Source organism: Natator depressus, chromosome 22 (genome assembly GCF_965152275.1).
Source record: "Natator depressus isolate rNatDep1 chromosome 22, rNatDep2.hap1, whole genome shotgun sequence".
Taxonomy (NCBI): domain Eukaryota; kingdom Metazoa; phylum Chordata; order Testudines; family Cheloniidae; genus Natator; species Natator depressus.
The window spans coordinates 12,648,730-12,673,915 of NC_134255.1; the positions used below are offsets into that span (position 1 = coordinate 12,648,730).

General features: G+C 46.6%; 1 protein-coding gene across 1 annotated transcript; it reads left to right on the plus strand.

Moving 5' to 3' along the window:
• On the plus strand, positions 1–25,186 carry TRIM29 (tripartite motif containing 29). Its single transcript, XM_074936952.1, has 8 exons — positions 1–111; positions 7,498–7,593; positions 9,235–9,468; positions 9,906–10,107; positions 11,421–11,504; positions 16,851–16,940; positions 19,525–19,601; positions 23,564–25,186. Exons 1-8 carry the CDS (start codon positions 1–3, stop codon positions 23,624–23,626), a joined length of 957 nt encoding a protein of 318 aa, XP_074793053.1. The 3' UTR covers positions 23,627–25,186.

The following is a 25,186-nucleotide window of genomic DNA, read 5'->3' on the forward strand; positions in this document are numbered from 1 at the left end:
ATGGAGCTGTTCTGCCAGACAGACCAGATGTGCATCTGCTACCTCTGCATGTTCCAGGAGCACAAGAACCACACTACAGTGACGGTGGAGGTTGAGAAATCGGGGAAAGAGGTAATGCTCCCCACTGCCTGTTCCCATCATTCTTTCCACTCATCTAAATAGTGGATAGCCCCTGTTCTGTTCCCACCCCGCAACTCCCCCCACCCCAGAGAATGTCTAGGTATAAAGTTACTTACACAGGGGGTGGAGCATGCACGTGTCCTTGACCAGACATTGCCGGTATACTGGATGACATTAGTAAGGTGCTGATATGGTCTAGCAGACTGATCTTGGGGATGGGGGTGGGGCAACCTGGGTTCTAGCCCCTGCTGTGCCCCTAGCTCACTGTGTGACCTTGAGCATATCATTTAAGTCCCAATTTTTTAAGAGCAACCTCACATTCTGAATGCCTCAGTTTTTCGGTACGCAAATGTAGTCAGGTAGGGCCTGGCTCGGGTTCAAGGTGTCTCCAGTTGGGGACCCAAAAGTGGCGGTCCTCAAAAAATCAGTGGCCACTTTTGAAAAGGTTGGTCTGAACCTCTCTGGGGTTGTTTTTTCCCTCCGTGGAGATGACAATAATGCTGGCCCTTCCTTTGCTGAGACAAAAACTGCACTGTCAATGCCAAGTGTTATTATTACTGAGCTGTTTGCAAGTATAGAAGCTTGTAGGGCTGGAATCCTAATGAGAGTGTGTCTGCAAAAGAGTGTAGTACCCTCACTATTAAGTAAAGGCTAAAGAAAGACCTTCCTACCTTTGTTTACAGTCTGTTTGCCACGTGGATGTGGTATGTTTACTACAGAGGCATGGATTGAGGTCAGAGCCCCATTGTGCTAGGTGCTGTGTGGGCTAGTCCTTGCCCAGAGACCTTCCAATCTAAATAGATATGACAGAAAGAAAGGTTGATTATCCCCATTTTACACATGGGGGACTTGAGGCACAAAGAGATCAAGTGACTTGTCCAAAGTCATACAGGAAATTTGTGGCAGAGTCAGGAAATGAACCCAGATCTCATTCCTGTGCCTTAAGTGCAAACCCATCCTTCCTTTGAGGATTGGGAAGCCCCTCAAATACCATGGTGAACAGGACAATACAAATTCCAATATGGACAGAGCTGCTGAGAATTCTTCAGTGACACTAAACACAGAGAACTGGTTTAACTCTTTCCAAGGCTGAGCAAAAGGAAACTGCCTACCCTTTTCAGTTAAGTGCATGCAAGGGGGATTCCCAGGGAATCTAGAATGATCAGATATGTTAATGGTGAAGGAGGAAAGTCTATCTAATCTCCATCCTCTCATACGCAGTTTGTAATCTTGCTTGCAACATTGTCCTCATCTAGCTGCTTTTTAAAACCAGCCTAAGTGATGGTTTGCTCATATCTCAGCAACTCTCTGTATAAAGAAATCCCATCTAAATCCCTGAAGGTCTTTCTCAGTCTACAGGTTAATTTCATGCCTCGTTGTTACATTTGATGCTTTGTAGCATCTGCATCGCCTCTGTTCCCTTTAACATCATGTCTAGTCTCGGGGAGGTCCCCACTCAATCTCTGCTCTCTGCCTTAGAACACTGGCCACCATGTTCTCTCTAGCGCTTCTGATTAACTCAGATCTCCAAGCGGCCCTCTATCGTTGCTGTTGCTCAATGGACCTAGAACATCCTGATTGTAAGCAAGTGACCACAACTGGGCAGAAAGATAGCCTCCCCCCTCACTCAGGATTTAAGTGATGTTATTTGATTTCTCATATCTGTCTGTGTCTATTTATTTGGCTCTCATTAGTGCCACGGCAGAGCCCCTGGGGAACTCAAACAGCACTTCAAATACATCCCTGAACTGTTGTCGTTTCCATTGCTACTAAGCCTAAAGGATTTAGGGGTTTATCGATATGAATCACTCACATGCACAAGGGTTTTCTAGACTACAGGTTTTGGCCATGCTGGAACGTGAATTAATTGGAAATCAATTAGTTCAACTGTAGTTACTCGTTTGTTTCTGGTGCTGGTTAATTCACTCTAGGCTGAGACATAATGAGAAAGGAACATGGGAAAGTGTCTATATTAGTATTTATAATGGCTTGTGAGTGGTGGAAGCTAATTAACTTGAATTAAAAGGCCACCACAAACTGGAGTCCAGAAACCTCCCACATACAATCAGGTCCTTCTGCTGCTCATCATCATCTAATAACAAGGGAAATCTGTAGGGATTCTCCTGCCTTGGAACCCCCTGAAATTTATCCCAAATACGTTATTTTTCTTTCCCATTACACTTGATCCTTTTGATTGCTTTGAATGCCTGAAAACACAGTAAGACGCACCAGCGTGTCACGTACCAAACTGTATTTTCCTTATTGTAGGCACCTCTACAGTCCCCTGACCGTAGAGTCTGAGCACCTCACAATCCTTTTAATACATCTACCCTCACACTGCCCCGCGAGGTAGGACAATGTTATTATCCCCATTTTACAGATGGGAAACTGTGGCAGACAGACAGACAAAGTGACTTGCCCAATATCACACAGGCAAGTCTGTGGTGGAGCAGGGAATTGAACGCTGGTCTCCTGGATAGCAGTCCACCTACCAGACCATCCTGCCTCTCCCTTTCTTTCCCTCTGCTACACCGCTGAGTATCTGCTTAAAACCTCCGCAAGGCCCCTTTCTGGTTAGTTTCCTGCTACAGATTTAAACAAACAGTAACACATCCTCAGGGCCAGGCTGTTTAAAAAGCAACAAATCATAAAGCTAAGATAGCAGTACAAAACATCGGCAAATGATGGCTGCCGATAGCTAATGCACACACACAAAACTGATTCCCCAAGAGAATTCTGCAGCACAGATGACACCCGGCATTTTAAAAAGAGACACTCAGTTCACAACCAGTTTTGTAGGCCTGTTTTCAAAGAAGGAAGCATTGGAAATACCCAACAACCACTGATCTGTAAACAGCATTGCATTACCGTCCATCCCTAGCCTTAATACTCTGTGTCAGATCATATCTAGTGGAGAGTGCTTTGATATTTTTTTCTTTTCCCTTTAAGGAAAAGTTTACATTGTACAGCAGGCTTAATGAAGTGGTTGAGAACTGACATTCAGTGACTGGAACTGGGCGTTGCTCGTTTCAACAAAGTGGCTTCTAAAGGGGACGCCTTTAAAAGGGGTGAACAAGGCTTTGAAATTGACTGTTGATTCTGATGGTGCTTCCACTCACTGCCCTTTCTGCATTGTTACAGACTGTCTGCTACAGAGCAAACAGTGCACTGATATGCACAATGGAGGAGCTTCTTTCCCCTCCACCCTTGATGTAAGGTGGGGTTTTGGTTTGGCTTGTCTGTGAGACCTTGTGTACAGTGGAGGTTTCAGCCACTGGAGAAGTCTTGCTACTCTCCTAGATGTGATCCTAACGCAGACACTCTATTCGAGGGCAGCACACCTTGCTCAGGTGTAGTTACTGACAACCTGAAGACCGGGTAAGCTGCACATCATTGCTTAGAGCAACTTTGCTTCTTCGTTAAGATTTTGTGTTGGTGCAAGTTCAGTCACACAGGAACCAGGGCCAAATCCACCAATGTAGATGAGGCCAGGAGTAACCTGAGCAGGGGTTCTCCAACCTTTGCATTCTGCAGACCATTATGGGAGGGAGAGCTTGACCCAATCCCCCGCACTGTTTGGTTCTTAAACTATTGGAAAAAGTTGTGCAGAATGAGAGAAAAGCCAATAGATCTGGACCTTGGGGAAGCCTTTCAGCACAGGGGAATTTTCCCTAAGTGGTGTGGAGCTGGCACAATGTCTCTATGATATCCTAAAAATCCCTCCTGTAAGGCTGCTCCTATGCATAGGTGTGGGGGTGGCTGAAGCCTCACTGTGCTCCGGCTATTCCCAGCTGCCAGAATAGCCCCTTTGGGCCACAAGCAGCTGAGTGGAATTTAGGCCAGCCCTGAGGCTGCTTTAATCTACACTGGATGCTAAATCAGCCTGCCAGGTAGCCCCAGAACAAAGGCAGCAAAGAGGCACCTTTCCCCAAACCCTCTGGTTGTGTGCTTGGATGTGCTCAGACCCTTAACTGGGTTTGAAAAAGAATTGGATGAGCTCACAGAGAATAGGTCCATCAATGGCTATTAGCCAAGATGGCGAGGGACTCAACCCCATGCTCTGGGTGTCCCTACACCTCTGACTGCCAGAAGCTGGGAGTGGACGACAGAGGATGGATCACTCGATAAATTGTCCAGCTCTGTTCATTCCCTCTGAAGGACCTGTCATCAGCCACTGTCAAAAGACAGGACGCTGGGCTAGATGGACAATTGTCTGACCCAGTGTGGGTGGTTCTTACCCACTAATGAATCGGGACCTTTGTCTTCAGATCTTTTAATTCTCTTGTCACTAGTTATGCTGTATTCACATTTCCTTCTCTTTCCCTTCTACCTCCCAGCCTATCCTTAGATTATTTTCCCTGTTCTTTTCTGTGAAGAGGTTTTGCATCTTCCATCCTTGTTATAAATTAGCTCTCCACAGAGCACTCTAATTTGCTTCAGTTACCCCCTCCCCCCCGCTACCAATTCACTTGATTTAATCTGCATCTTCCTTGCCTTTTGCTGGTGTCTTCGTAAGCTTTCCCATCTGCTCTTGGCCCTGGTGCCATATCTGGTGTGGATATCTACAATAGTTAGATTCTGGCTACCTAAATTGCCTCTGATTTACACCAAAAATTGTATTCTTGCTCTAAATCATAGAGAAGTTTTTCTTGTTAAAACAGCTGCCTCACTCCTCCCCAGAGGCAGCTGCATTTCAGTGCTGGAGGCAGGGATAGTTATAACTTATACAATGAGCTAGTAATAATTGGGGAAATCTTGTTGGGATCCATTTTCATAAAAAGTACCATCAAAATTCAGGATCATCACCACCGCCATCCATCCATCAGCTTCAATTCTCCTGACAGCGCTTTCTATCCAGTCCCCCCCCCACCCCTTCAGAAAGGGTCGATCCATCCCAAAGAAAGGCCCAGTGCCCTGCAGACCTAAACCCCTCCACACCGTCACTTGCTTTTCAGCCACATGGCCAAGATCTTGTTCTTGACAACGATACCAATAACCCTTACGAGAAAGCCACCTTCGTAGTCCAACTCTTTCCTTCACTAACCATTCAGTGTTACCAGAAGGTAACCCAACAGACCTGGCTGTCTGTGAAAACCCCTTGCCGTTCAGTTTCATTTCTGAATTTGGGCTGGCTATTCGAGGATAATGGGGGCTTGGATCCAAAGGGTTCGCATCCCATGGCGTCCCACCTCTGCACCAATGGTTGACTGTGACACATATATGACATTGCACAGCCTGAGGGAGAGAAAGAAAGCCTTCAGGAAGGCTGCTGCGTGGTCAGGGACTGTTCCAGCATAGGCTGCTCCGGGTAACCTATTCCCTAAACACAAATCAAGGAATTAAGTCTCATCCCTTCACCTTCCTGCTCTGAGCAAAATCTCCTCTATCTTAGATATTTGTATAGCCCCCCGCCCATTGTCATAGTACCTTTTCCTGAGGCAATCCCCCTTCTTCCTCTCATTGTATGTGAGCTGGAGCTGGTAGGTGAACAAGCCCCAGACGCATCCCTTCCCCAGCCACTCAACCTGCTTATGTCTGTTTTCCAACCTCTGTACACCTGGAACTCCGGGACATGACTATGTGGCTGGTCACAGTCCAATAGCCCAGAGGGACCTCCCTGGACCTAGGAACCATAAAATGGTTTGGGGGACCCTTTTAGAGGATCATAGATACCACCAAGCAAAGATTGTTGTGAGAGAGATTTCGCGGGAGAAACAGGGATGCAACTTTTAACTCCGCTGAGATATATTGGAGTGGCTGGACTTTTGTTTTTAATGGGGGAAAAAACCTGGCAAATTATGTTTTCCCTGATAAACAGGGACTTATTAAAGAGGGACAGTCAGAATCAATGGGTCTCAAAAGCTGCTGCGGTTTGCCCAAGCTCAATATGGCACTCTGATACCATGGTGATGGGCACAAGCGTAAGAACCTAGTAAATAGATTTCCTTCGCTGGAGCTTGGTTGCTCTTGTTTGGCTGACTTTCTGCCATGTGCATTATTTATGTTGTGCAGCTGATCTCTTAAGTCACATGGTACTCTTTCCACTACGCGACTGGATGACTGAAACCTTTAGATCCTACTTACACTACAACTATAATTAAGATAGGGAATCTAGTTACAAGGGTGGTTGAAATTGCTAGAAGTAGCTAGAAGATCTACTTCTGTTAGCCACAGCTGTAGCAGCTAAATCACCTCTACGTGGCCCAACTTAGTACCCCAGAAACGGGGACAGAGTGGGTTACATACACAGTGAGTGACCCCAGCTGCCAGCGGAGCCAGCGAGAGTTAAAAGTACTTTGCATCTTTGAAACTAGCTTTAGCTTAGCTATGGGATACGGCCCCACTGAATCATATCGTAAGCACACCAGCATTACAGCCAAATTCCCTGACTTGGTTACAGGTATAGTGTAAACCCAGCCTTATTACCCAGACGTGGAAGACCTTGAAATAGCCACACAAATTCTCCTGACGCAATTCACTGTGCTGTGCAAAGAGGATAGCCACCCATCTTGGCTGATCCCAGGGACCGGACTAGGGACCTCTGGAGCTAAAGATATGAATCTCTACAACCTGCGCTAGGCTCTAGAGGTGGGAACTATCCCAACCTCACCCTTTGAAGACAGAATGCGGAGGGAAACACAGCAAACACTGATAGGTGGGTTACACAAACCCGTAATTGCATAGGTATTCGGGCTCTCTCTCTTTACATGAACATTCTCATCAACAAATAAAGCAGTTGTACAAATGTTCGTGGGAAGCCAATAAAAGGGGTTCATGAAGGTATCAAAGGAAAGTTGCGGATTTAGACCAAGCAAATGTTCCCAGTCACCCCCCCCACCCCCTTTTTTTCCCCCTTGCTGCCTTCACCCAGCTCTATGAGAACATTAAAACCCTAGACTCAGAGCAAATTAATCCACAGTCCTGTCTAAACAGAATTCCTGCCGGGGGCGTCATCCCCTGGTTGCAACACTAATCAAACGTCATTCCATAATTACATGAAAACTGCTAGGGCTGCACAAACACGCCCTGGGTTGGGCCCTTCATTTCATACCCAGCTGAATTTTGAAACAAGCCTCTTGCCCTCTAGCTAATGACTCCAGCATGATTAAAAGCAGTACCATTTGCAATCCCACCCTTCCCAAGCAGGCGATTCTGCTGCTTCCTTTGCTTAGGGAGCCACATCTCTTGACCCAGCTGAAGGCATTGGGATCTTTTCCAGCTGCCAGCGTATGATCTCCATTGAAGTGGTGCCAGGAGCCTGTAGCTCCCAGCCATTATGGTTCAGGGCCAAATGCATAAGTAAAAGCAGAAATTCTCTTTGAAGTAGGCCATACGCTGCTCGATTTCACAGGTCTCCCCCTCTCCTTCCTCCCACAGGCCGAGCTCTCGTTGCAGAAAGAGCAGCTGCAGCTGAAGATCATAGAGGTAGAAGATGAAGTGGATAAGTGGCAAAAGGAGAAGGATCGCATCAAGGTGAGGATGGGACGTTTCTCTTTGGCTTTCCCCAACTGCTCCCTTTCCCCCCCTCACCCACCCGCTTTCTAGTGTTTTTCATACTTGCCTGCCCCCTTTTCCCGTGCTCTGATTTTCCCATTCATATTTTCACATCACACTCATTTCTCCCTCCTTCCACTCCTCTCTTATCACCTGATCAACCACACTCACTCTAAGTCTGGGAGAATGGTGTCCGCTGCAATTTTCTCATGACACACCCTGTAGGAGACCAAGAACACAGAAGATGGACTTGCTGGATGACTATCCTTGTTACTTTCTTGCCTGGGGTTACTGGTGCTCTCTCTCTGTCCAGCTATCATCTCCAAAGGCTGGGTTGGCTCAACTATACCGGCATAGTTAAAATGATTCAGCCCCCACAATATAGATCAAGTTATACCAATAGAAAGGTGCCTTATACAGCTTATTTTTGTATGGAAAAGGGTACACTATACTGGTATATCTACATCCACAGGAGGGGACCAATGTAAATATCGGTCAACATAATTCACACCCTACCTGTACACCAGGCCCAACAAATTATGTACAGTCAACAAGAAATCCTGCCTTCTCTCAATCCTTCCACAACTGTACCTTGGCTTTCTTTTTTCCTTTAATATTATTTTGGGAAGCCAAGCTAGAAAACTTCGGCCTGAACATGGGGCTATCCTTGGTCATTCTGGGACACAATTTCAAAAGGGCCAAAGGACCAATCCTCAAAGGTATTTAGGTACTTCCATTGGTTTCAGCAGGAATTAGGCACCAAAATACCACTGAGGACATGGGCCTAAGTGACTTATTTTCAAGTGTCACTTCAGAACCTAGGACTCTCTTCAAAGTCCAAGGGACATAGGCTTGTCTACACTAGAAATGTTTGCTACAGTCACTACACTGGTATAGTGTATACACTGGTATAGTTAACATGGCAAAAACCCTCCAAGTGTGGACATATTCACACCGGTACAAAAGTGCTTCTCCTGGTGCATCTTAGTCTAGTATATATAAGCTATATCAGTACAACTGCATACACACTAGAAGTAATAATGCGATAGCCACACTGGTAGATCACGACCCTAGCAAATAGAGTTATACCAATGTAACTTTTATAGCGTGGCCAGACCTTAGGTCAGGATCTCTGCTCCCATGGGCTGGCTGCTAAGAATGCTCTGCCACCCCCCAAGCCTCAGTCCCAAGAGTTTCACTCTAGTGAGTGACTCCCTTTAAGTGACACTGATGAATCTTTATTTTGCAGTAGCACCCAGAAACCCCACCCAGGGTCAGGGCCCCATTGTGCTGGGTGCTGCACAAACACAGGCAGGGTCCCTAACCCAGAGAACTTACCGTCTAAGAAGTCTCCATGCTACACTTCTCCCGACACAGCCTAGGATTTCAGCTTCTCCAGCTTGCGTTTTGATAGGATAGGGGATTTGCATGCACAAATGCTGCCTAAGGGGATGAAGGGGCCTGGCCATGTGTGGAATAGCTGGAGGTGCTGGGGAGGGGTGTCTGCCTCCAACATCATGCTGTTCTTCCTCTCCTGAATCTACATTGCGGTTGTGTTCGATTGCTGGAGTCCCCGGTGTGAGAGCCTCATGCCATGCACCTTCTATCTCCCCCCACTAGAATTTCACCACCAACGAGAAAGCCACCGTGGATCAGCATTACAAAGAGCTGGTCCGCGACCTGGAGAAGCAGCGGGATGAGGTGAAGGCTGCCCTGGACCAGAGGGAAAAGACCGCGGTGGAGAACATAAAAGAAATTGTGGAGGAGCTAGAAGAGAGGGCAAAGCTGCTGCAGGAGGACAAGGAGACCAGGGAGCAGATACATCAGATCAGCGACTCTGTTCTCTTCCTGCAGGTAAATCGAGGCTGCATCTTTCCGCCACTCCTGTTTCTACTGAGAAAGGGATATCTTTGATAGGCAGATGATCCAGCTGGTGCCACAGGCATAACAGAACGGGGTCAATTGACACCGGCCGGCAATCTTGCTGTGAAATGTTAGGGTCTGTTTTTTTGGAGACATACCCCTGACATAAGCAGGAATCAGCTAGCTGAGCAGGGTATCCAAGGCTTTCACCCAATCAGAGGGAGTTCACATGATACCATATTGCCTATGAGCGATGCACAATCTTAGCTGATTGACCGTGATACCTCTCCTGAAATCTAACATCCCCCAGCCTCCTCAGAGCCCTTATCTCCATTGTATCTAACTTCTCCTGTACCCAAATCTCTCTCTAGCCTTCTCTGCATTCCAGCCTCTCGGTACTTTAACCTCCACACCTTCTGGGTTGGCAGGAATTTGGCGCAATGATGAGGAACTATATCGCCCCGCCGTCTCTCCCGACTTACAGCGTCTTGCTGGACGGGGACACCATGAGCCCGTCGATGGGGCTGCTCCGGGATGATCTGCTGAACGTCTGCATGAGACACGTGGAGAAGATCTGCAAGGCAGACCTCAGCCGGAACTTCATAGAGAGGAATCATATGGAGAATGGTAGCGTTTCCCCGAGTTGCTCTTCCCTCCCTCTTTCTGCTTTTTGTTCATATCCAGAGTCACAGTATTTCTCTGGGAAAAAAACCTTCAACCTTGTTTTTTTTTCCCATTGAAATTTTCCAGCCAGCTGTGCCCATTTCCCAGAGTCCAGCAAAGGAGGTGACCCAAAGTCAGTGATCAAGTCAGAGCTCAAAGGTCAACAGACTTAAGCTTCTGAGTCACTTTTGAAGATTCAAGAGTCTAAATTCTAAGGCCAGAAGGGACCACTGTGATCATCTAGTCTGCCCTCCTGTGTAACACACAATTGGACTTCGCCATCTGTGACTTAGGCCTTCCAACACTGATTGTAGCAATGCTTAAATATCTTTACAAATCTCAGGCACTTTAGAAAATTTTACCAATAGTTTAATGGACACTGCTTAGAATCTGGTTAATGAGTCCAAAGGTATTCAAACTGTTGGGAAAAGTTATTTAAGGTAATCCAAAAACTCTTTACAGCTGTCATATCTGCAAGCCACAGTTACACTTGAAAGAAGACAGAGTTTGTATCTAGTGACTGCAAGGAAATAACTCTACAATTACTTATTGGCCTTAATTAACAGACTCCCCCTGAGTCAACCCAACAAGCTCACCTGCAACCCATTTGATCTTTCATTGTTAAAAACTTCACCGGGAGAAATAATATATTAGTGGAGTGAAACCTGTTTAATATCAGTCTCCAAAGAGACTCTGCTTACTCTTAGTTGTTACAACAGGTGCCCGCTTAATAGTCTTGCAAAGAGGCAGAACATTCAAACAGCATCCTGAGAGTTTTAATACTGCAGAAATAAATCAGAGCAAATAAAAGACAGCTCTATTCACTAATGTAAGAGTCAAACCAATGTAACTAACAAACTGAACATTGGGTCAAATTCACCTGTTTGCAGAGAGCTAGCAGAAGGCTCATACTCCACTCAAGGCCTCACAACTAAGCTGAAGTCAGATGTAAGCGGCACGTAAGCCTCGTGTTGGCTCTTTGCACAGGGTCCTGACCCGAGAGTCAAATCCACTTAGATAGCTTTGTGCTGTAAAGCCACCGTCACTTCACCCCATTCCTAGGGCATTCCAAAGAGCCCTGGGTAGGAATTGCAAAACGAAGGAAGTCTATTTTCAAAGGATCCATCTTGCAAGCGCAAAATGGTTTCTCCCTAAAGGTCTGAGGAAGGCCAAAGGGGAACAGCTCTGGCCTATGCTGCCCCACCCCACCCCCACCCCTCTCGCCTCTGCTGCTTCCAGTCCTACCTCCTGCTGACCCAGGCTTTGCTCCGCTCCTCCAGGGGATCACCGCTACATGCTCAACAACTACGATTGGAACCAGCCTGACAACGTGAAGAGATTCTCCATGTTCCTGACTCCAAAAGGTACGCGTGGCTGACCCTTCTCTCTCAAGCTCTCTTTCCGGCCACGGCTGGGCTTCCTCTAAACAAAGCATGGCAGATAAGACTCAGAGATGCAACATATGCCTTGTAATTTGCTTCCTCTGACCACTTACTTTTCACATCACCATCCTGGAATTAGGCAAATTCAGCCCCTTCATACTGTTCGTGCCTGGTCTGGATCTGGCCCCATGTTTTCTGTCTAGCCTAAAAACACAGAGACATTTTTGCACTCTCTGAAACAGGGCAACAGACAAGGTGCTGGCCAGGGTAACCGGCTTTGAATGCTTACATGGTTCAGTGCAAAACCTGTAGGAGCATAGAAGGGCTCAGGGCTTCTCTCCCTCGGACAAAGGTGTGCTCTTACCTTGTCTTAGCCAACATGAAGTAAAACCCGAGCGAAGACGGGGCAGTTTGAAGTTTTAACATGAGTTAGCAGGTTGAGCTCTTTACCTCGACCTGCTAACGTGTAGGAAAGCTCAGGAGACTTCGGTTCTACTCCCAGCTCTGCCAAGGGATTGCTGGGGAACATTGGGCAAATCATGGCTCTGCTCGCTGCCTGAGTTTCTCCATGTATAAATTAGGGATAATGACGATTCTTGTCAAACACTTTCAGATGGATGGGGGGAAAGTGCTGTATAAGAACTAGGTATTATTATTATTACACATTTTAACAAAACAAGTATTTCAACACGTGTTGGCTGGTAATGTTCATCCCCTACCAGCTAGCACATGTTAAAATATAACTTTACCTGTCTACACAAAGGTGTTAGCGAGCATGATTTACACAAGCACACCTTTTAGCGTAGGGCTTGCCTTCACGGGGAAACTGAGCAACAGAACAACAGTGATCTAAGTATGCCAATATAGCTATGCTGGTATAACTCTATTTCAGAATGCAGAGTGGCTCTCTCTGGTACAGCTTAGGTTGATTTTGAAGCTGTTTAAGCGATACCAGAAAAACGTCACTTTCAACCCTAGAACAGTTTCCACATGGCGAGTTACGTTAGCGTCTGTTCAGCAGTATAAATTTACACCTGTGTAACTACCTGTGTTGACGAGCCTCTAGTGAGGACAAGGGGCTGCTGCCTTGCACCTTGTTCTGTCACTTACACAAAGAAAATGCAAAGTAGGTATAAACTGTTACCCTCCTGAATTAGTAGCGTTCTACACCCATTGTGTCTGGTGGAAATGACCTCACAGTGCAGGTTAGTCGAGAATTCGTTGCCAGTATAGATGTATATAAATAAAAAAGAGGCAAGAAGAGAGTAAGAAGATATGTGAAAATGGTAACCACATATTTAAGGTTCCCACAGATCTGACATTTGGAACCGTCACCTTTCAGGTTCTGCTTCCTGAGTTTCCAAAACCACATTTGGATTTGCCCTGTGTTTACAGCTGTTGCTCTGCACAAACAGATGTGGGCAGAGTGTAGGTCTGTGGCTGCTATCTGTAATTAACAGTGGCATTTCCCTGTTTTGCAATATCACCTGCTGGGTTTTACAAGGGTGCCATGTGAATGCCAACATTGATCCATTTGTCTGGATTCCCACTTTTCCTTTAAGGCTCATTCTCTTCTCCTCCATTTCAGTCCATACATGGATTCCCTAGCAGCTGCCTTATTGGCTCCCACATGTGTTCGTGTGAATGACAAGGATGTAGCACTCTAGAACTCATCCCAGCAGTGCTGCTAGGGTACACTAAGGCTTCAGGGCCTGCCTCTTCCTCAGCCCAACACAACTGCACAATTCCCTACTAGCCTGCCTAACCAAGGATCAAGTTCTGGTTGTCAGACTGGAGAAGGGCATTTTCTGAAGGCTTCTTTATTTTGCATGTGGTGGGTTAATTTAAAAAGGAACCTAGATCCAAACCATCCCTGGTTCTAAGTTACAGCTGCTGCAGTCATGACACAGCTGCTTTAGGTCTTTACAGGTTTCATCCTATCAGGGAAATACTCTGGACAAGCTAGACTGTGGGCCAAAGTTCATGTAAAGAATCCATCTCCCCATTTCCCAGAGCTGGCTGCAAGTCAGCCACACCCCCTCTCAAAGCAGAAAAACTACCACACAGGTCCAGGCCTTTGGGCTGTTAAGCCGAATGTCCTGCCTCTGGCAGTGGACAATTCTAGAGATGGGCCAAAATCAAAAACCTGGATCCTGAACCCCTCTCAGCCTTGGGGCTTTTAAAATTTGATCTGAATTTTGCAGTCCGAGATCATCTCTAACCAATACCTGATGCTTCAGAGGAAGGTGAAAATTCCCCATAATGCACTGAGATACTCGCTGCACAGAGAGAATGGTGGGGATAGATATTTCCTGACTACTGCGGCTGAAGCATGAGATTTGAGCACACAGAATGCAGATATAGTGAAGTGAGGGGAAAAATTTTGAGTTTCTTCTGTCCAGTGTCACTGAACATAGAGATTACTACCTACAAGACTGGGGTTCAGAGCTGCAGTCCAATGTGTGCCCCACTTGTTACCTCCCCTTCCTACTCCATGCTGGAGGAGAACCCCTGCTGCTTTGTCTTACTGGGGAGACAAGAGAAGCTGATCTTGCTACATTGCCTCCTGGCTGGGAGCAAAGATCTAGCCCTCCTGAACGCCCCCCTGTATCTGCCAGCAACCTCTGCAGGTGCTGAAGAAGGGACCACTCCCAGGCTGAAGTAGAGGGGCTCTCTTGGCAGGTAGGCCCTCTCCTGTTGTACACAGATTATAAGGCCACTGATCATCTAGGCCCAGCTCCTCAATGTATTTAGGCACCTAACTCCCCTTGACTTCCATGGAAGTTAGGCTCCTAAATACCTTTGAGGAACAGGGCTCTAATCTGACCTCCTGTATCACACACTCCGTAGGATCTCCCTGAATTAATTCCTGTCTGACCTAGAGTAGATGTTTTAGAAAAGGATCCAATCTTGATGTAAAAGTTGCCAGTGATGGAAAATCCACCGTGACCCTGGTCAGTTGCTCCAATGGTTAACTGCCCTCATTGTGAAACATTTGCACCATATTTCCATTCTGAATTTGTCCAGGTTCAGTCTCCAGTCATTGGATCATGTTTTAATCTTTCTCGGCTAAACTGAAAAGCCCATTATCCAATGTTTGTTCCCCACATAGGAATTTACAGACTGTGTTCAAGTCACCCATTAACCAACTCTTGGTTAAGCTGAATAGATTGAGCCTTTTGTGTCTATCGCTATATGGAGAACTGCACTGAATGTCCATTGAAGTCAATGGGACATTCACTTTAATAAACCATATGAGAGTCACAGATTAGTAGTGCACAGAGCTGGCTGAATGCTGCAGAGCCTTGGTTGGAATTCACACAAATGCCCTCAGCCACTCCTTGGTGGTTTGTTATTTGCATGTACACACTGTAGGAGAAGCAGCTGCTGCCCCAACAGCGCCCAGATTGGCACAAGAACAGGGGATTCGTTCCCTACCAAGGCTACTCCTTAGTTGGTATTTGCTCTCAATCATTTGCTATTTCTGTTTTAATCAGCCAATGAGGGAGTAAAATCAAGACCATGTAATTTAGGCAACAAATCACCTACTATGAAGAATAACAAACAGCACAGAGTGAGAAAGTGAATACTTCCCAAAAGACACAGGGGGGTTGAAAACTGTTTGTCCAAAGATCTCAGCAAAGAGCTACATGTAGTAAAGCCATTTGCAGACAGCAAGATTGGTTCATAAAGGATTTACAAACAGGAAAGAGGGCTGGATCCCAAACAACTATTCCTCATGACGAATAACTTCACAGCAAGTGATCAAACCTGTACATTCCTTCGATACGCATCTCAGTGCATCTCTCCCTGCGTTTGAACAGACACCCCCTCTTGATGCAGTGCTGGGGACCTTGCACCCCCCTCAATTAGTTTTCAGAGGAAGGTTTTTACCAGTAGGGGTTTTGTGACTGGGCACCACAGGGAACCCCTTAGCACTTGCTAAATACAGGGACAGTCATCTGCTTCAGAGCCCTCTAGCACAGTGGTTCTCAAACTTTTGTACTGGTGACCCCTTTCAAATAGCAAGCCTCTGAGTGCGACCCCCCCTTATAAATTAAAAACACTTTTTAATATATTTAACACCATTATAAATGCTGGATGCAAAGTGGGGTTTGGGGTGGAGGCTGACAGCTCATGACCCCCCCATGTAATAACCTCGCAACCCCCTGAGGGGTCCTGACCCCCAGTCTGAGAACCCCTGCTCTAGCAGCAGTAGCTAACTCAAAAATCCTCACAACAATCCCTGTGGCATGGGTGTTATTCTGCGCATGGGGAAACCAAGCAAGGTGACATGACTTGCCCAAGGTCACACAGCAAAGTCCGTGTCAGCACTAGAATTAGAAGTCAGGAGTTCCTGGCTCTCAGCCTGGGGTTCCACACACACCACTCTCTAAAGCAAATGATTCAGTGCATGTGCAGATTAGCAGCGAGAGGTCTATCTAGAGGATACTGCAGGGAAGCAAGCATGCGGTGCTTAATCTGATGGTCCCACAGTACCATATACAATGACAGGCTGCCGAACCAGCTAGTGCAAGTAATCCTATTGGATACTAGAGTGATGTGGTCAAAGGTTATTGGAGTTGGATTCATTTGCAAATCAGTCATTTGTGACCATCTCAACCCCTCATCTAGCAAGGGGCAGCTCTCTCTCTGTTTAAACCACCTGCCCACATCTGAAAAGTTGGGACAGGGAGGTTACTTGTCCCTGTATCTGGGAGCGGTGCAGATGTTACAGCACGTGAAAGGAGCACGAATGGAAGTGCTAAAATGAGAGCAGCCCACAGGGTGGTAGCAGACGCATATCGGAGATCCGACTCCTTTCCTCTTTGCATATGCCCTCAGTGCCTGGTTGCTTGGAGGAGAGGTAAGCAGCGGAAACCCACATCTCTGCAGCAAGTGCTGGGGAAACCCTGAAGCACAAGTCTATGCTGGTGGAGGTGAAGTGAGAGCGTGTGTGTAAGCAAGAGTCCCAGCCTCTCCCTGCAGGTATCTCTGGAAGATCATCATGCTGACAAAGCTTGAGCGGGCAACTTAATGTAACTAATGATGGCTTTTTGTTACATTGACGGAGCTTCGTTCACACAGCTCAGAAAGAGGGAGAGAGAAGCCGCCCTTCTTTTCCCACCCAGGCCACTGTGAAAAGAACAGACAGACAATTCTTCTGCAGCTTGGACCGAGCCCTCTGGCTTGCTTTAACCTCCCTATACGGTGTTGGTTCTGATTCTAAGTCTGTCAGGAGGACTGTTAGTGGAGCAACATCAGGGCATGGGCCTAGGTCTGGGACACCAGGAGCTGATTGCTGAACTGGATTCTCTTCTCTTGCAGCCAGTTTCAGCAACCGAGCGTGGGAATATTCCTCCTTCCAAAATGCAGAGGAGACACTTGGCATGGGTAACTCTGCTTTCTCAATGAAAGGTATTCATTCCTACCACCTGTGCCAGGGCTTCTCGCCGCTTTCTACCGAGTCCACCCTTGCCCTCTTAGCCACCCTGACGCTTTTGGGCAGCCCTATCCCACTATTTGAACCTTTTCTATTTGGTTTATATCATCATCATCTACATTACAACCAGGTTCAGGGCCCCACTGTGCTACACGTAGTTGGGGAGAGTCCCTGCCCCTTATAATCCAAATAGAGACAAAGGAAGGTAGGAAATATTGCTATTCCCATTTTACAGATAGGGAACCGAGGCACAGAGAGATTAAGTGACTTGACCAAAGTCATGCAGACAGTCTGTGGCAGACACAGGAACAGAATGCAGATCTCCTGAATCTCAGGCCCGTGGCTTACCTACAAGACCATCCTTCTCCTCATCTCTGTTTTGTGTAGATTGAAAGCTTGGGGCACAGACTATGTTTGTATAGTGCCTAGCACAATTGGGCCCTGTTCTTGGTTGGTCCCTAGGCACAACCAGACTTAACACTCGCCCTTCCTCTTCCATCTCTCTTCATTTCTCTGTTCATACTCTTAACATTTTCTCATAGCTCTTCCACGGCTAGCAGGATTGTCTCCCTTTTACCACATGCTCTGCCATTAGACTCCCTTCAGCAGGAAGGGCCTGATCCAAAGCCCTGGTGAGGACTCCCGATGACTTCACTGAGCATTGCCCAGGGTCCCAAAGGCCGAAGGTGAAGGAGTTTTGGCAGACTTGGAGTCTGTCTAATGATTCTAGTTTGTGGCACACTGGTTTACTAGGGCCTGGCGCCGGTGCCATCCATACAGCATCACACACGCGCCGTGGTTTCTCAGGAGAAAGACTCTTCCCTCTCTATGCAGAGCTTTGACACCATACAAACACCCTGCTAACATCTACCTTCTCTCACCTGGCCTGGCCACCTCATATCTACTCCCCCATTTGCAGCTCTGGCCCTTCCCATCCTCCGATGGGTCCTGCTGAGGTTTTCAAAGTCCCCCAAGGAGATTGGAATTTCAGATCCCTAGGCAGCTTTATAAAACCCAGACTGCCACCTTCTCCTTTCTCGTTTCTGACCCTTAAGAATCCATTAAAACTAAACGAGATAACTGTTTGATAATTAACAGTCCTTTGTTTGCATTCCCAGGGATCTCAGTTCCCTTCGCCCAGCAGGTGCCAGGCCATTATACAGATTGATGATTACACAGATAAGGACTTTTACCCCTGGAAGGCAACATCTCGAAAGTAACATAAGCTCTTCTCTTTTCCAGTAGGCAATGGAACTAAGATGCCGTATCAGTTCTCCCAGATGGGGCAGAGTTCACCTGGTGACTTCAGCAAACAGTCCGACGGGAGCCTCTTCACTAAGACTGGTATGGGGCTTTGGGGATTTAGCTGCTTTATATGTCCCTCTATCTGCTCCTTCCACCCCACCATTCAGGGGTTAGATTCTGTAGTGACTGACCTGAGGGGGGTGTTTAATCCCATTCTCCACTGCTACCCCTGTGAAAGGCAGCCTGGAGTAATGGCACACGTGGCCCCCTGAACACTCATTCCAGCTTGGTTATGGGAGTAGCTTAATGCAATGCAGGATTTTGCTAAACTTTGGGGTTGTCAGATCTAATAAACAGTTTGGGGTGATTTGTTGGGGGGCAGGGAGAGAAGGGAAAGGAAAGGAGTTATTTGGGCAGTAGTGGGGGGGGGGGAGGGAGGGAGGGATTCTGGTGAATGACATTCATTGACCCCTCCTTGTCATATCCTAATGGAGACACCTTTATGAACTTAATAATGTGGGCAGCAGTGTGGTCTAGTAGATAGAGCCCTGGGTTAGGACCCAGGAGACATGGGTTCTATTCCTGGCTTTGCCATTGGCCTGCTGGGTGACCTTGGGCAAGTCACTTCCCTGCTCTGTGCCTCAGTTTCCCCATCTGTAAAATGGGGATACTGAAATACTTTGAGATCTACTGATGAAAAGTGTTATCACCATCAATTAAAACAGAGGAACATGCACTTTTAGGGTGAAATCCTAGCTTCAGACTTCACTGGACCCAGGATTTCACCCTTTCCTCCTCACTGGCTACTGCCAAGAGTTGCGATTGTATTAATTCCTGCTAAACAGGGTCAGGCCTGGCCAATAAATGAACGGGAGAGCTCAGGATAAAAGCTATGGTTAGGGTTGCTGGAATGCCATCTTTCAGCTAAGCTGTAAATCCAAGCTCTTGATTTTTTGCAGTAATTAAAAATCCCTTTGCATTCTTTGTAAGAGTTAGAGCAATTAGTCTGGTATCTTGGCCTAACTTTAATTTGGCTAATGACATTCTGCCTCCATAATTTCCCCTGACACTTTAACTGGATAGGTTATTTTTTCACTCCCTTTCCCTGAACTGTTGAATGGTGGAGCCACCATTCTAAGAGATGTTGCAATCCACCCCAGAAGTGGTAGCATTTCGGTGGTAGACGATAGGATTCCTAACTATATGTATTTTCTAATCCTGTAATTTCCGATGGTGCTTTCAAGAAGGGGGTAATACACAGAGCAGATCATAACCCCATCACTGCTCCTAACTAGCTAGTTTGTATTGTCGCAGCTTACCCTGCAATAGTGAGACACCAAGCGACAAAGGTGCAGCCGCAGACATGGAAATCCTCCAAGCAGTCCATGCTGGTAAGTGATAAGACCTGGACTTGTGCACTCATGGGGCTTCAGCAAGAGAAGGAACTGCTATGGGAGCACACAGGACTTTGGGAGTTTTCGGGGCGTTTTGGATCTGGAGAAGGGGCAGCGACTGACTTCACCTGTGACAGTATTTCTTATTTTTCATAGTCACCTCCCGTGTCACTGGGAGATGGGCAGAGTTGCATGGTTCAGATCAGATTCCAAACCTGCCCATGGCTCAGAAATGTTTGGATGCAGGGTTTTGGTTCAACCCCATTTCAAATCTTAATTTTGGGGCTTTAAATGGAAATCTGCTCCAGTCTAGACTTTGCCACGGTTGCTTAAACTCTGCAATATTACTGTTCACTGCATGGGGGCAGTGGCGGATTAATGATTTTGCCACCTCTAGGCCCAGAAATAATTGCTGCCCCCCCGCCGCTCCCACCTCAGCTCACTTCCGCTCCGCCTCCACCTCCTCCCCTGAGTGCGCCACCGGGTCCTGCTTCTCCCTGCTCCCTGCCAGGGCTTGTGTGCGAAACAGCTTCGTGAAGGAGGGGGGAAGTGGGGGAACAAGGCGCACTCAGGAGAGGAGACGGGGCCGGGGATTTGGGGAAGGGGACCGGGAAGGGATGGAGTTGGGGTGGGACTGGGGGTGGAGGGTGCTAACTGGCACCAGGGGAAGCAGCCGCCTCTGGCTGCTATTATAAATTTGCTGCCCCTGCAAATTTGCCACTCTAGGCCTAGGCCTTGTCGGCCTAGGCGTTAATACGCTGCTACATGGGGGTCACCTATTACAAGTGCCTAGAAAACAAGTGCCTACATGGTGCCTAGAAAACACATTCTGTGGAGTCTGCGCACCACAGACCGGAGCATAAGACTACCTCACATACTGATCACACAGCCTTGAAGCCTGATGGGGTGTATCAAGGATCAGTCTTTATGAAAAGTGGGCCCATATCATTGCTACTTTGTACCTTATGTAATCATTTATACCACTCCAAAATAGTCATAAAACACTCCTAGACCCATGTGGTCATGTTTTGCACCCATTTTCCACTGGTCTAAACAAATATCAGTATTACCAACCCCATGTGTTCAAATCTCACAAGTCAGGCCGTCCAAAACTCAAGAGATTTTAAAAGTAGTACATTTTGGGGCTGATTCTTTTTACTTGCCTTCTGCTTTTTGAGACTTTATATTTCATGTTTTCAAGATTTCCTTGAAACCATGACAGCTAGAGGCTTACTTTTCTTTAAAACAACAACAAAAAAACAAAAGCAGAGATTCTTAGGTAATCGCCTGACTCCAGGAGCTGGGGCTTCACAAAAACACCAAAATATCTCAATTCACAGGAATCAGAAACGCTGGACTACAGAAGGTGCAAGGCCATTTTATTTAATTCCTAAATAAAAAACATACTGGATTAGCAAGCCCTTAGCAAAACAACTGATCACATAAAAACCTACTTGAACTTATCTATCCTGGTTCCTTTATCTCCCTTAGCACTGAAATATCTTAGCATCTTGCAAGATCTAAATTAAACGCACGAAGAACCCTTTCTCCCCCTCCCAAAAGAAAGTTTATCTTTTAATAATTATTATGCATTTGTAAGAACGTGCCATTGCCTTAGGAATTAGAAAGGGAAAAAAACATAGGAGTTAAGCACACTTACCAGCTAGAAGAGAAGAATACAGCAACTACTTGCAAAATGGCTGCTTTAGGGAGACAGCTGTTTGGCTCTGCCAAATTTAAGGACTCGACCCAGGAAGGCATGCTGGGAAAATGTTCCCATAAGAGATATCCCTGCAGTAGGGGAAGTTAGGAGAGACCAGGAAGTTGCTGCTATAGCACATTATTATAATGGGGGAAGCAAGGCTAGAGAAGTGGGGTTTCCAGTTCCATCTGACAGTGATGAGACTGAGTGCAGATCTACTGTCTACTAGGAGTGAGCCCCACAGTGGGCATGGACCTGTTGTGACAGTCCAGTTCCATGAAGGCAATTCACACCCTTACTAGTGCCCTGTTATTAATCCAACAGTCTGGGTAGATTCCTCCCTGTAAACACTTGGATGTCTTTCGCATGCATATAGTAGTTGGGGCTATTTTATTTTTATGGCTTATATTCACCAGATAGACCTGAACCAAACAATCCAGATGATATATATGAGCACTAAAAAGTTGCAAAACAGATACACACGCTCTGGACTGCCGTGGCTCTGTAGGAGCTGTTACAGTCTATTGGGCCAATAATCTGGCTTTTAAAATAGCCTTAAATATGTATTTAAGTAATCCACCTTCTAAAAGGCTTGTAAATATTAATTCACACACCGGACTGCAATGCTCTAGGAGGCCAGAACTGCCGGCCCTCAGAGAGTTATTTAAAGGGGAGCTTTTCTTCTTTCTTTAATTATGCTGGAAATTGGAGCTGTAAAGCAAATAGAATTCACACACAAGAGGGCATTGAACAGCAGGTATTAGAAGTGTGGTCTGAACAGCAGGACTGGATGGACATGTTACATCCATCCATCCATCCATCTCATGCTCATCATTGCATAGTGTATGCGATGTTAATTGGCATGATTAATAGAGATAAGCCCAAACCAGTCCTTTTAGCTATCTATCCAACCCTTCCCAAGACACAATCTGGATCTAGGTCAGTATATCATGATGAAGCAAAACCAAGGCTGCCTTTGCTTTACCCCATTGTGCCTATGCTAAGCAGAGACATCTAGGTCATGAAAAGGCTGATTTGCTCATTTACCTTTGTGCTGGTTTAGTGCATATTCATGGCTGCACTAGTTTTGACACTTTGGTACTCTGGCCACATCAGCATATTTTTGGAGTGGATCTCACAGGGCTCAGCAACATTGCTGGGAGCAGAGGCATTTGGGTAATTTCCATAAACAATGCCCTGCATTCCAGCAGGTAATTAAGAGGACCTGTTGAGCTGGTGCAGCTACACACAGCAGAGAAGTCATGGTAGATTTTACCAATACAGGTGGCTCTGAGTTGAAGATCTTGTCTGAGATGTTGCAACCAACTAGTACAACTAACCCATAATGTGGCTGTTGTGTTTTACAAGAGCTGCAAGCTCCCTTGTTCCAGCCAAGGTTGGTTTTTTTGCTACACACTCTTCCCAGGGGTTAACATGGCCAGACCATCCTGGTGGTAACGGCAGGATGACTAATTTAGACGCTGATGGGAAGTGGCACAACGGAAAGCAGCAATGCATAGAGTGGGGGGAAGTTTGTAAAATAGATGCTCAAGTTCAGCTTTGTTCCTGCCCCTTTATCATTCACAAATATTCGCACAAACTGGGTTTTGTTTACACAGAAACCTATATTCACATGTGGACTTGAGGACAGACAACAGCACTGGTTATTTAACAATGGTTATTCCTTACAGTCACATTTAAGGGCTTTGCGTCATCCAGCCAGGGAGCAGAAAAACACCATGCAACTTAGCTGACCCATCACACACAGTGCACAGGTCAACGTTTGTGAGCATCCTATAGATTCAAATTTTAGTTCATCCACAATTTTAGTTCTGAACAATGAAGAGCTACATACAAAAATCAAAGGGTGAAATTCAGCCCTGTCCAGAGGGCTGGCAGCAGACACATGTTCCACCTAAGTCCTATTTTGAAGGCTCACGTGGGATTTAATTAATGCAGATACTTGGTGTAGACCCTCTGCCTGAGAACAAAACTCACCCGAAGCCTGAGTGCGGTTGGAGAATGGGGCTAAGTTTGCAATGAATAAGTCAAGCGGCTCCAGTTTCCGAAAAAGGGGAATGGGTGGTGTCTCTCTGCTAAAAAAATGTCTGGAACTGTTAATATATAACAGTTTGGGTGGAAGGGGTATGTGGGAGGGCTAATTAGATGGTGGAGGCAGTGCAAATTGAGTGTAAGTCAAGGACAGACTGCAAGCTACAGTCCTCTTAATTCACATGCCCCAAATTCTCCATTGCAGTCACACCACCGCCCCTTTTACGTCAACAAAGGCAACGGAATCACTTCAAATGAGGCACCTTGAATCCCGCTGTCCATGGGAAAAGCCAGATGTGCCAGGAGTGGAGAACCAACCAAGAATTTTCACATATGAACCTGCTACTATATTAAACTTCCTGCTCTAATCTCTGGAGAGGCTGGATTGGGTGGTCGGCGCTAGAAGAAATGAGGACTTTTCCCAACTCATAATCGGTCCCAGGACCGTTTTATATTTCCCTTGAAAGCTCTGCAGCCCCGGAGAACTGTAACAAGTACAACCCTTGTAGATTTCTTATTCCCTGTCTTGCAACACCCTCCTCTGCCTGCAGAGCAGATTGCTCTACTTCTCCTAGGTGCTTTGGGGAAGGTGGGATCTTGGATATGGTATGCACTGAGCCCTTCCCCTCCACAGTGTCATACCATGTGCTTCCTGCTCTCCAGACCACATAGTCGTCGTTGAATGAATTTGTAGAGCTGGTGAAAGGTGCCAAGTTGGAGTCTGAAGTCCTCTTTGAATCTAAAAGGCAGGGTCATCCCGGGAACTGGCAGGCCACGCTTTGTCTATGCTCCTCCATCCACCTGCCTCAAACCTAATCTGCAGGGACCCCGCCCCCATCAGTGGAAAGGGCAGCTCTGTCTCTGTGAGCCACTCAATCCTTGGCCTCTCTATGGAGACACTCGGGCTTCCCCTTGCCAATGTCCAGTGGTTACCACATGCTGGACACCACCTCCTCACTAAGGACAGCTCTGAGTCCCACCCACCCATCTCACAGTGGCCACCAAAGAAGCATCAGCCTGTAACCGCTTCCAGTCACTCCTCCCCTGCGCTGGCTCCCAATCGATGGCAAAAAGGCTCTACATCCCATTAACATGCCCCCCCCCACTCCCGGCCACCGCTTCAAATTGAAAAAGAAAAGGAAAATCCATCCCACTAATGGAAGATTGATTAGATGTCTTAGGTGGGCACCCCCCGCTTTTCCCCCCACAAACAAAATTGGCTTATATATTTTGGTTCCCTTATTTTTTTCTGGATCAGGAATTAATTTTTTTGTTGCTCAGCGTAATATTTCAGGGTTGTTTTTTTTCTGACTGCGCTCTGGACAGAGCAGTCGCATGACCGTTGCCAGCCAGAAAGCAGGGCAGAGGCGGTTAGTGTTCCAATCATCCAACTTAGCTTTTCCCTCTGGGCAACAGGGAGGGGTCATTGTAGCGATGGAAAAACTCCAAGAGCATCGGAGCTTGCTGCTGGAACTAAAGGCACATTGCAGGATCAAGGCCTGGCTCTCTGACAATGATAAGTCGCTGCAGAGCCGAGATGTGAGCGTGTGCAGCTACTTTTCGTGACTTGTTCAGTTCAAGCCTTCCTCAGGGTCCCAGCCAGCCCACCCCTGCTCCCCGCTCACACACGCATGCAGCACCTGGTTGAGTGAGGTCACACCTATTGCTTGCTGAAAATTATTTTGTAGTTAATCCCCATGGCAAAGCTATGCGCTGTTTTTGAATCTGACTCTGCAGACAAAACTTCTGAGTCTGAAAGATGGTTGCTCCAGAATATTTGAAACGCCTCCTCTTTTATATCCGTGTTTTAAATGAAAGGAAGGGGCTG

Excerpts from the sequence above, each read along its gene's own strand:
- TRIM29 (XM_074936952.1), top strand. The coding sequence starts at position 1 with ATGGAGCTGTTCTGCCAGACAGACCAGATGTGCATCTGCTACCTCTGC. Across the intron at positions 9,469-9,905 it reads ACTCTGTTCTCTTCCTGCAG|GAATTTGGCGCAATGATGAG; the intron begins GTAAATCGAGGC and ends CTGGGTTGGCAG. Across the intron at positions 16,941-19,524 it reads CTCTGCTTTCTCAATGAAAG|CTTACCCTGCAATAGTGAGA; the intron begins GTATTCATTCCT and ends GTATTGTCGCAG.